Below are 12,500 nucleotides of genomic sequence, written 5' to 3' on the forward strand. Positions count from 1 at the left end.
ATTTTGTATAAGATATTGCCATGACTTCAGTTTCCAAAAATATTTCCTACAGAGATTTGCTGCATGTGTGTACAGATTTGGTTGTTAGCTCAGGTGGAAATGTTGAAGACTTTTAACTGTCTCAATCTACTATTTGGCGGGCACAAAAGAAAACCATCCAGCAAAATGCTGCAAAGCTCAAAATAGGAGTTAAAAAAGCTGCTGAGAAAGCACTTTTCCCCATAATAGCTCACTTTGATGGAAAAATTATGGAAGATAATAATAATGGGAAAAAAGAGACAGGTTTGCTGTTTCAGCTAATATTGATGGAGACATTAAGCTTCTTGGAGTTCCAGCATAGGAGCATGGGACTGGAGCTGCTCAGTACGAAGCTTTGTATAATGTACTGGAAGATTATGGAATACATAACAATGTGAAAGGACTATGTTTTGACACAACTGCCTCAAATACTGGAAGACATTCAGGAACCAATATTAGGTTCAGTCAAAGACAGGAATCTATTTTATTAGAGCTTGCCTGCAGGAGGTATACATATGAACTTGATCTCAAATATTTCTGGGAGCAAAGTACCTCAGGCAAAACAGCAGCTCCAGAAAATTTAATGTTCAAGCTGGTTTGATACCAATTCCATCAGCAATACATTCTTGGCAACCCAGATTGAGGAAACTATCCAGTTTTGCAAAGATGCATTTAACACTGACATATTTCCAAGAGGGGATTATAGGGAGTTATTGGAACTTACCCTGATGTATCTGTATCCTAAAATATTTTCTAAAGTTTGAGCTCCAGGCTGTGTTTCTCATGCTAAGTTTATGTCAAAAGCCATTTACTACTTGAAGATTCAGATATTGAGTACACATCTGCCCTATGATTTGACTGCTGCCCAAAAGAAACCAGACAGAATAGAAAATCTTGATTTTCTATTCTGTCTGGTTTCTGAGAACCTCATTGCCCTCAGTGGCACCATTTGTAAAAGGTTGCACCAGGATGTAAAAGCCTATTGGCAAATGGTGCAGTACAAAGAATATGTAGAGAAATGCGACTCTGATTCCAAGAGAGTTCTAAGTGGAATTGAAAGTACAATGATGTCAATGAAGAGACACACCAGGTACTTAGATGAAACTTTGGTTCCACTTGCTCTCCTAGATCCTACCCTTCCTGATGTGGAGAAAAAAAACATTGCAAAAACATTACTCTCCAAACCAGTTCCTGAACATTTTCAGCATTCAGAAGTCAAACTTGATAAACGAGTTAAAATTTAAACAAGAAGTGCCACCAGGACATGCTCCATTAATTGGAGAGAACTCTTGGTTCATCTTCTGTTTATTAAACTTGACAAGAATGGATGACAAACTTTGGTTAAATTGTCCTGCTCCTATGTGGTGCTATGTTGACCAGTTCAAAACATTTTCCAATTTTGTAAGTAAACTTGAAGCAGTGAACGATTGTTCTGAAAGGGTTGTAAAACTTGCATTAGAGTTTGTGAACAATGATCACAATGAGGATGATCATCAAGAACTTATACTAGCCGTGCAGAAAAGACAAGATCACCTCTGTGCGTCAGAAACCAAGGAACAGTTGCAGCTAGCGTATGAAGCAATAGGAAAGCAGAGAAAAAAATAACATGATTTATATACTATATTTATGCATTGCAATATATTATATTATATTTACATATCATGATTTTAATATTTATATTGCCAAATGATGTTTTTTTTTGCTAAAGAAAATAAACTAATTTTAAATAATATGATTTATAATAAAATTTAAATAACTTTGCCCCCCCCCCCACCAACGAAGAAGGGATAGAGGGGGCATAAACCTCCAATAATAGGATGAGGGGGGCGGATAGCTGTTGACATGCCTCTTCTATATAAACATTATTAATGCTTAGTTCTAATAATAATTTTCAAAATTTGGCCTAAATATGAAGAAAAAACCAGCGTCAGTTATACATAGTGTGTCATTTTATGTAAAAAAAAAAACAACGGTTTTTTCACCACTTTCTCCACATTATGTGGAATAAATACCACCATATTTCTTTTTGGTCCTACCCTATTATAAATAAGTAGTCCAAAATATACCAATAGAAGTAAAGTTGGCTTTCCGTGTTGATTTTAAAGATCCCCACCAGACCCCTGAAATTTGCTATGTTTTTATACACAAATTCGACTGGTGGGGACCTCTAAAGTCACGTGACATTAAAATTTTTGGGCTTAAAATTATTTTTATATTGGTGGTCAACCATTCCAGGTAGAACCAACTTGATTTTCAAAAATTCGTCAAATATGAATCACCATAATATATATATATATATATATTTATATATGTGTGTGTGTGTGTGTATATATATATGGGTGTATGTATGTATATGTGTGTGTGTGTATATGTGTGTGTGTGTGTGTGTGTGTGTGTGTGTGTGTGTGTGTGTGTGTGTGTGTGTGTGTCTATATATATATATATATATATATATATATATATATATATATATATATATATATATATATATATATTCATTTATTCTGATTCACTTCCAACAAGACTGCAATAAACCACTTTTAAGTTGAGAGTTACTAGGAAAAAAAGAATAGAATTTTAGAGCTAGGAAATGGTTGACAGAAGACTTAAAGAGTAGTAGGTTGTACGAATCAAGAAATCATGAGGATAAAAGAGTGTTTCAAAGAGTTAAAATGCGGGTGAAAGAACTAGACAAATAAAAGTTTTTAGAGGATGCAGGGACAGATACAGTAAATGAATGAGACTTAGCTGAATGAGTTTTTGTTGATGGAACTAGTGATAATAAGTCATTTTAGCAGCAACCATGAAAGAATTTGTGGAAAAGATAATGAGATGCAACTTTACGACTATGGGAAAGAGGCTCAAGCTTAGCAGATAGAGCTATGTTTACAATGCATTACTGGACTTCGTCTAGAAGAAAAAGAGTATCATTGGAAGAACAGCTCAAATATGAGAACAGTAATCCATACAGGGACAAGTGAGAGATTTGTACAGGTAGAGAATGAAATCAGGGGTAAGAAAATGATGATAATGATAAAGGTATGCTAATTTAGCAATCGATTATATATTTTGTTTACATGAAAAGTCAGTATTAAATGATAATCCAAGAAGATGTAAAAAAGAGGACTCAGTATATATATATATATATATATATATATATATATATATATATATATATATATATATATATATATATATATATATATATATATATGCGTTGTGGTTATCTTTTGTGAATAATTTAAGTCTAATTTAAGTTTAATTGTCAATTATTTAGTTCATGCTTAAGCTCATTTTCTATTCAACAGGTCTCTAATATTGTTTAAAAAATGTTTATATTAAAAAAGTCAACTTAGTACTCAAATGAAGTGAAATTTTATATAAATCTATTAAAAAAATTTTTTTTAAATAAAGATATCAAAAAAATTATAGATATTCATGTTTTTTATTTTTGATATAAAAATTGTAGTTTTCCTGCAATAGAATCTAAAAATAGATTAACACAAAAGATAACCACACCATATTAAAAACAGTGATTTTTTATCTAAAGGGGTTTTAAAGCACCATAATATCTATATATACATACGTATATATATAAAGAGAAAGGATATCTTTAAACTATTGAGTAATTTCTTTTTGTTCTTCTTGTTGGTAATCAATTATGTTTAAGCTCTCCATACAGGGGACAGAAAAAAAACCTTAGTAGCTCATTTATTTAAACCTTAGAACCAAACTAGCAAAATAGAAAAAGTTAAACATTCCTTTCGCCATAAGATTGTCTAAAAATTGAATTTGAAAAACAAAGCATGTTAAAAAATGTTCTGATATAGTACTATATGAAAATGTCCAGATAAAAAAATCATGTAATTAAAAAAAAATCTAGATAAAAAAATAAATTATAAATAAATCACAAATCATCAGATGAAGATGGTCTGGGAAACTCCGTAAACAATAATAATTCAAAAATTTTAAATTTTCCTTGAAATTAAGTTCAGTATAGGATTTTTTTTTTATAAAGGCCTACTAGCAATATTTTTTTTTTGTTGACAAATATAGCGAAGAAACAATCTAAGACTAAATTTCTACACAATATACAAATACTCAAATAAGTAAACAATCTCGATAGATTCTGATATTAAATTTGCATGGTATTATATACTAATATATTTACATTATCAAAATTAAAATGGTAACTTTCTTATTGGATAGAATAGTTCCTATATAAGAGTTACAACCACAATTGTTAGTAAACATGACAAATTAACATTTCCATACAGTATGAATAGATATATAACTAACTTAAAGCTAATTCGTTATTAAAAAATTTATTTTAAATTTAATTTTTTATTAAAAATTTATTTTAAATTGGTGTTTATACATTTAATTGTGCTTTTAATGGTCATATACTAAAAATATAGTAGAATAAAGGAAAACTATTCCAAAATTTATGTCAAATAAAAACTGAAAAATTGTTAAAAAAAGAAAAACAACACCAAAATATATATATATATATATATGTGTGTATATATATTTGTGAGTGTGTGTGTGTATATATATATATATATATATATATATATATATATACGCATACAATGCTGCGTTTACACTTTTGATTTTTTTTTGATGAATAAAATGAATAAAAAAGTTAACTAATTAAAAAAAACCTGAGTGATTTTACATTAAATCGAACAATTTTAGAATGATATCCAACTTTACCAAATTTGATGTTTGTAATTATTCTGTGGCCTTTAAATTTTTTTTACATTAAGTCAACCATTGATTAGAACTTTACTTAAATTTAAATTAAAAATTAGTATTAGTGAAATGCTGCAACAAGTTTCCCTCTATTATCAATAGGTAATTTAGACATATATATAGGTAGTAAGCACAGGCTGCTTATTATCTACTTTATATTCAAACTTTTATTAAAAGTCAATCTTTTAAACTACATGCATATATTCTTTTAAACTACATGTATATAGGGTGTTCAAGAAAAAAAAATATTTTCATACAACATTGTGCACCAAGGCAATCCTCCTCATTTAGAAAGTTAAAAAACAGCAGCATTATATTTTGTATACTTTTGCTATACTTTGAACTATAATTTGAACAATATACATTAACTACTTCATGCCAACTTTTACACATCTGTAAAAATATTGTATATTTTGTGATCAACTTTGTTTTATTTTCTGATATACATAATAAGATTAAACATGACTAGTGCAGGACTTGTTGGTAAAGATAGTGGGAGAAGAATTCTTTATCTGTTGGGGTACCCACTCCTGATATTTGCTCTAAATAGACTTCCAACTGATGGAGAAGTTTGTCGTAGAATTCACTAGGTTAACCAGAGTCTGCAGACACAACTGCAATCAGAAAATTGTCATCAAAAATCAAATGTCCTATGGCCAATACAGGCAAGCTTAAATGCAGTGGTGGTATGTGTTATGCTGATAGCAGAAACAAAATATCAAATGTGTGCATGATAAGAGCTAACATTTGGAACAAGGCTTTGATGAAAACTTTATCATCTGTGAACGGTTCATTAAGTAAACGATTAAATATAAAAGCAAATCTCTTGTCATATAAATTAGGAATTTTGGGAACATATTTACGTAAAAGTTTTAATGGTATATGTTAAAGGTTCAAAATAAAACTTTTTAATTTAGGACTAAAATCATTGCTCTGTATACCCAGTATACTTAAGTTTTAAAGATGAGAACCATGGACATGAGCAAAAAAAATCATGAGCCAAGACACTCAAGAGTTCCTAGACAAGGCCAATGTTTTGTTTCTTGTACACAAGGAAGACATTTTCAAGTTAATTAGCCAGGAGTGAAGAGGTTGTAAGGGAGGATTCTATTTTATTGAATTATTTATTATATTATATTAAAAGAAAGCCAATTACTGGAAAAAGTAGCAGAAGAAGCTTTGATAAATTTTGAGCAGGAATTCTCCAGTGGGTGTAATGGAACAGATTGTGATTCAGAATTTAAGACTCCTACTGAAAAGAAAAAAAAGTTGTATAATTGAACTAAGATTTGCTTTCGACTCATTCTAAATGATGTTTTAGATAAGTGGATTCCATTTATGACAAGGTTAATAAGTTTACGTATAAAAAGTTAAATATATTACAAATATATATAAAACTTCAAGGTAAAACAACTTAAATTGCATACTTTAAAAAATGACAACGCTCAATTTTTTAGTTATCAAGCTTGGAATAGGAAAGACCACGTTATCTGAAACAGTAACGTGGTTTTTCCCATTCCAAGCTGGGGGAATAGATATTTACATGTTGAACATCTCTAAGTCGCAGGTGGCAAGAAAAAACTGTAAAATTATAGAGAATGAAGCACTTATAGAAACAGAGCAGAACCTGGATAAAATTAGGTGCTTTAAAATTGTACTTCACTTTGACACAAAGTTGGTCAAACACTACAGGATTCTCTTCTGAGAGTACTAGAAGTACCCTCCTCCAAAGGTAAAGATCAAGCACTGGCAATCCAAAGTCTAGTGGAATATTATGACTTAACAGACCAGATCATAGCTTGTTGTGCTGACACAACTCTAACACTGGAAAACATAATGGTGTAATTAGAAATATTGCAGTTTATTCTCTACTTTGCCCAACTCTTTAGATAATGTGCAGGTATGATGTTTTACTATATAAATTACAGGCAAGAAAGAGAGGATAGATATTCTTGTGGAATTTTGTTAAAATATGATGTTCCAGAGATGAACAGCTTTGACAAAGAGCAACCAGAACCTTTTACACAAGCATGCCTCTTCCCGAAGCCATCAGATTTTGTTTCTTAGGAATCTTATCTCTTTTTTCTCCATCTTGGTATAACTAAAGATGACATTCTCTCATGGAAAGAAAAAGGTATGTCAAATTTGGAGCAAAACCTCAACAATAGATCTTTTAAGACATTTGCGTTCAACATACGTTAATTAGCAATTGTTAATGACAGGGCTGAAAAACACATCAAATTGGTGCAGGATTTCATAGGCAGGACAAATTCCGAAGACATGCTCCAAAACACCATAATAGTGGTTTTAGACCATCGACTAAAGGTGTCTAAATGTACCACTAAAAACAAGACTGTTTAGATAAAAAAAAACACTTTATCACTATACTTTTGTTTTTGAAATATATTTTTTCCAACAAGTTTAATAATTCTTGCACTACCTAATTATTTTTCTATTTGGTAGTATTTCATTTTAAAATTTCAAAACCATGTATTTGTAATAAGTTCAAAACCATGTAATAAAGAATATTCATGAAATTTTACAGTAAGTATAGCAACCATTATTTCAGAACTAATGCATTGGATGATTAACATTAAGTTAATTAGACTATATAAAAATATTGAATATTACCTGAGTTTCAATCATAAAATGCAAAAAAAAAAAAAAACTCTGCAAACTCATTAAAATTTATATGAAATTTTCTCCTTTGCTAAATAATGACTTTGAGTTGAAATATTTTTATGGTCCCAGACCAAATAAGGAGAATCGCCATAGTGCACATGTTGTATTAAATTTTTTTTTTCAGAGACACCCTAATATATAGTTCGAGTTTTTTTATTATGATACTTATGGAGGTTATTTGAAATTTCTGCATCCAGCTTTGAAGCTCTTAACAAATACAGCGCATACGTAACGCCAACATGTGTTTGACAACAATGCATACTTGACTACTAAGACATTATGATTATACCCCAAAAAAACATGGAGTCAGTCCATGTGACAACCACACCTAATTCAACACCCCTAACTCAGTATTAGATCACCCCTAACTCAACAGATTTTTGAGGAAGTTAAGTTCAATTAACTCAGACAACTTATGTATGACATGACAGTAAGATGGTATTAAATGGATAGCTCATCTTTGTACTTTTCTCAATATTATCAATATCTATTATTCAAGATGGATTACTACAGCAAATTCCAAATCAGGTTGTACAAACGCTGTGCATTTTAAGTAGTTTTGGGATCATGTGGCTGAATGTACAACATACATGCAATAAAAAAATCAAACTTCACTAACTCAAATTATTAAAATGTATTATTGTAAATGTAATACTGTTAAACTCTAAAATTTAGTATTTTTAAAGCAGTTTGAAAAAAAAATTGAATTCAATAACTTAGTTTTTTATGTTTAATTTCTCTAGCCACTAGTGTTTATTGATTGAAAACATTAAAGTTTACCTTTAACTTGACTCAAACATGGATAGTATTCAGTAACCTAAACAACAAAATATGCATTTACTTTATATCTCTCCATTAACTTTCTTCTTACAGTGTATCAGGTAACATCTTTAAGATTATTGAATCCTTTCTTTCTAATTATAGAACAAAAGTTGTCCTTAATGGACAGTTACCCTTCTTCATTTTCTGTAACCTCAGGATTTCATCAAGGGTCTATCCTTGGCCCTATACTCTTTTTAATTTACATTAATGATCTTCCAGATATTCTCACATCTAAGGTGGCATTGTTCACTTATGATACTACCATTTATTCTTATCTTGATAAACTAACACTCTCTGATAGCTTGAAGGGGGCATTTGAGCTTGTAATAGATCTCACTTCTGCTACAGCATGGGGCTCACAGTGGCTGGTGAATTTTAGTTCAGATAAAAACCAATTTTTTCCAGCCAACCATTATTGCAATAATCTAGATGTTCCTATATTTATGAACAGCAATGTATTTGATGAGTCATCTACCCTTCATCTTCTAGGATTAATTCTTACTTTCCAATCTTTCTTGGAAACCATATATCAAATCCATTGCCAAATTAGCATCTGCTGAGGTTGCTCAACACTTCTCTTTATCGTGCTCGACACTTTCTTACTCCAGATTCTATTCTTTATCTCTATAAACCTCAAATCCGTTCTTGTATGGAATACTGTTGCCATATCTGAGGCAGACCTTCCAATGATGCCCTTTTTCTTTTAGACAAGGTGCAAAAATGATCATAAACATAGTTGGACCTGCAGCCAACCTCTAACTATTATCACATCATTTTAATGTTGCTTCTCATTCTTCTTTCTACAAATACTATAAAGGGCACTGCTCTAAAGAGCTAGTGTCTCTTGTGCCATCTACTAATATTTATTCTTGCATTACTTATCATTCAATTAAGTCTCACACTTCTACTGCCGCTGTTCCCAAGTGCTCCAAAAATTGTAATTCATCCAGTTTTTTTCCTTGAAAATCACTTCTTTGGAATTCGCTTCCTTTATCTTTAATCATTCTTGATTCATATAATTTGCAATCTTTTAAGTCGTCTGTCAATCGTTATCTTGCTCTATAAACTTCATCTTTTCTTTTCCAGTAACTTTCAACTCTAATAGTGATTGCTTGCAGTCTTGATGGAAGTGAAGGTGTTAATAAAAAAAGCCCTAAGAAAAACCTTTAAGTTGAAGTTAACCAAGACTGGTAAATAAAAAACAATTTCTTACTAATATTGTAGTAATGTTGAAGCACTGCAATAAATTACCAGAGCAAATAGCTTCATTGCACTACTTGAGCAGTAACATTTCAGACAAGCATGGCTAACCATAAAAGTAACGGGGACCTAAAAGACTAATTTTTAAAAATTTCAAATTTTAGAAATATAGCTAGTAAGCGCAGTAAAGTGAAGAAACAGCATCACTGCACATTTAGTTTAACACATGTTATCAAACTATGTAGATCATAATTAGAAAGCATATTGATAAATGTGTTATGTGATGTATATCATGATAAGTGAGTTTTCTAATAACATATTGTTAAAAGCACTCAGGAAATTGTGTTAAGAATATTTTTAAAACAGCACAGCAGGTCAAGTTAATTATTTCCAGCTTGTCTTGACTCAACTAAGTTTTGACTCAACTTCTTTTTTTCAAACTGTGTCATTTTGTGAAAATCATACAGATCTACTAGAATGTAAATATTTCATTTCTACTAATAAAAATATAGCACTTGAGTGCCTGGGTATTTAACAAGGTACACTATCTTAAAACAAGCTGCTTTATAAAACATTTTTTACCACCAAATGTTTGAATAATAATATAAGTGACCATGTTGGACTTTTCCTCAAATAATACTTTTCAATAGAAATTTTCTATTTGGTTGAGAGTTCTATAACATTGAAATAAAATGATATGTAAATGATCTGCAAACATTTTTTCAAACAAATCTTGTGTATATGCATGTACGCATGTTTGCGTGTATAAATGTATTCATACATACATATGCATATATTTATACATAAATAAATACACATATATTCATAATATACATACATATATAAGTATGCTTACATGCATATATACATACATATATACATAAATTCATACATACATACATACATAGGCATATATTCATAAATACAACTTGTTTCTCCGCGCAGCGGCCTTGTTCGTCAAGGTTTGTGTTTCGGAGTTATAGAGTTGATAGGGGGTTATAACCACAATTAAGTAGCCTCCTTGTTTTTAGTGGCCTTCTCAGCCTTAGGGAGGTGAATAAACAACAACAAACAAAAAAGACAACAACAACAAAAAAATACATACATACATACATATAGCAAAGAAAACTGTTATAAAACTCCCAATATAACTATGGATAAGATTAGGAGCTCATAAACCTTAGATGGTAAACCTCCTACACACTAAAAAAAAAAAGATAGAAATTTCTACCTTTGGGTAGGATATGTGATATATTCTTAGTAAGGTATAATTTTTTACCTTTTAAGAGAATTAATTTAAAAACAATGGTTTGCCATATACCCTATTAAGAGTATAGCACAAGTCCTACACTGAGGTAGAAATTTCTACATTTTTTTTTAGTGTGTAATGGAATAAAAAAAACTTAATTTAAATCTGCAAAACAGCAGAAAAATGAATATTAAGCAGGAAAGAGAATGAAAAATATTGTTTAAACTACTCAATTATGTAACATTTTAATAAAAAAATGTGTTAAAAATAAAAAATAAAAATCAATTAAAAATATATATATATATACCATGGAGTGTTTTAATACACTCATATGTTTGAAAATCCCATATTTTGATAGTCATATCGGCAGAACATGATGCTACAATTACACAAAAAAATATATTTATAGAGCTTGATTTATTCATAGACAGCACCTAAAGTTTTTGAAAATCTAGACGAACTCCAAAATTAAAGAAATAAAAACAGGAAATAATGAAAACTCCTTTTTTATATAAGAAAAATAGATGTTAATAAAAACATATAAGCAGTTAAAAAACACACACAAAAACAATTCAAAGTTAATGATAATCATGTACTGTGTCACCTAAATATTTCCCTGGATGATCAAATGATAGATCTTGTACTGCATCTGTGTGGCCTTTTAACGTTCTTTCATAATCTCCAGTTTCATAATCCCAGACCTAATATTTGAAGAACAATGACTGTTTGAGCTTAACTGACTGTCAGACTAATTTATTATATTTAAAAATGCAATGAAAACTTACTTTTATTGTGGCATCATCAGAAGAAGTCAACATTAAACTAAAATTTAAAAAAATAACTTATTTAATCAATGCAATTATTTTTACCACGTTTCAACTTACATGAAAGTCAAAATCAATAAGCAAAGTAATTATAAATTGCAACAGGTTAAAAACTCTTAACTTTAAAAATAGAAAAAATCTGTCAAAATGTGAGTGTGTGTGTGTGTGTGTGTGTGTGTGTGTGTGTATATATATATATATATATAACAATAATAATAATAATAATAATAATAAATTGATATAAAACTTAAATGAAAAAAAAAAAATATATCAAAATGCAAACACTCCTTAACATTTAAATTGTTAATGTTTGTTAGTTAAAATACAACCAATTAATTTTTTTTTATAACAATATAAATCCATTAATTTTTATAAATGTATATTTAACTAAAAGATTTAACAAACTATTTCAAAAAAATATAACAAAACAAGAAAATTAAAAATTACCTATATACAGGATGAAATAATTTAAAAAAATTACTTATATACAGGATAAAATAATTAAAAAATTACCTATATACAGGATGAAATAATTAAAAAAAAATTACCTATATACAGGATGAAATAATTTTAAAAAATTACCTATACACAGGATAAAATAATATAAAAAGTTACCTATATACAGGATGAAATAAAACTTTTGTTACAGGACTGCGATGACCACTTAATGTATATTTTTCTGGAGCACGTGGTATCCAATCCTCTACTGATCTATTTTTTTTTGATGGTCCTAAGTTATTTAATGTATTATTTAATTTATTAATTTATAATCTAAAATTAACCAGTTGTGACAACAAAAATCCAATAAAACAGCTAATATAAATGTTGTGTAGAAAAGTCAAAACAAAAAAAAAATTATTATTGAAAGTAAATTCAAATAAGATAATAAACCTTTAAAACATAAATAATTTTAAAAATGTACAATGACAAACTGAAATCATTACAACTTT

The 12,500-nt window shown here is 29.4% G+C and overlaps 1 protein-coding gene across 2 annotated transcripts in view; it reads right to left on the reverse strand.

Annotated features, from left to right (window-relative positions):
• LOC100212337 (lissencephaly-1 homolog) overlaps window positions 1-12,500 on the reverse strand; it is a 66,989-nt gene that overhangs the window by 13,095 nt on the left and 41,394 nt on the right. For both annotated transcript variants that reach the window (XM_065807827.1, XM_065807828.1), the window contains exons 6-9: window positions 12,166-12,280; window positions 11,512-11,548; window positions 11,331-11,427; window positions 11,034-11,105 (exon numbers count right to left, since the gene is read on the reverse strand). In XM_065807827.1, the coding sequence (XP_065663899.1) occupies window positions 11,034-11,105; window positions 11,331-11,427; window positions 11,512-11,548; window positions 12,166-12,280 (321 nt within the window). The remainder of the gene's footprint in view (window positions 1-11,033; window positions 11,106-11,330; window positions 11,428-11,511; window positions 11,549-12,165; window positions 12,281-12,500) is intronic.

This window comes from Hydra vulgaris, chromosome 10 (genome assembly GCF_038396675.1).
Source record: "Hydra vulgaris chromosome 10, alternate assembly HydraT2T_AEP".
Lineage (NCBI taxonomy): Eukaryota > Metazoa > Cnidaria > Hydrozoa > Anthoathecata > Hydridae > Hydra > Hydra vulgaris.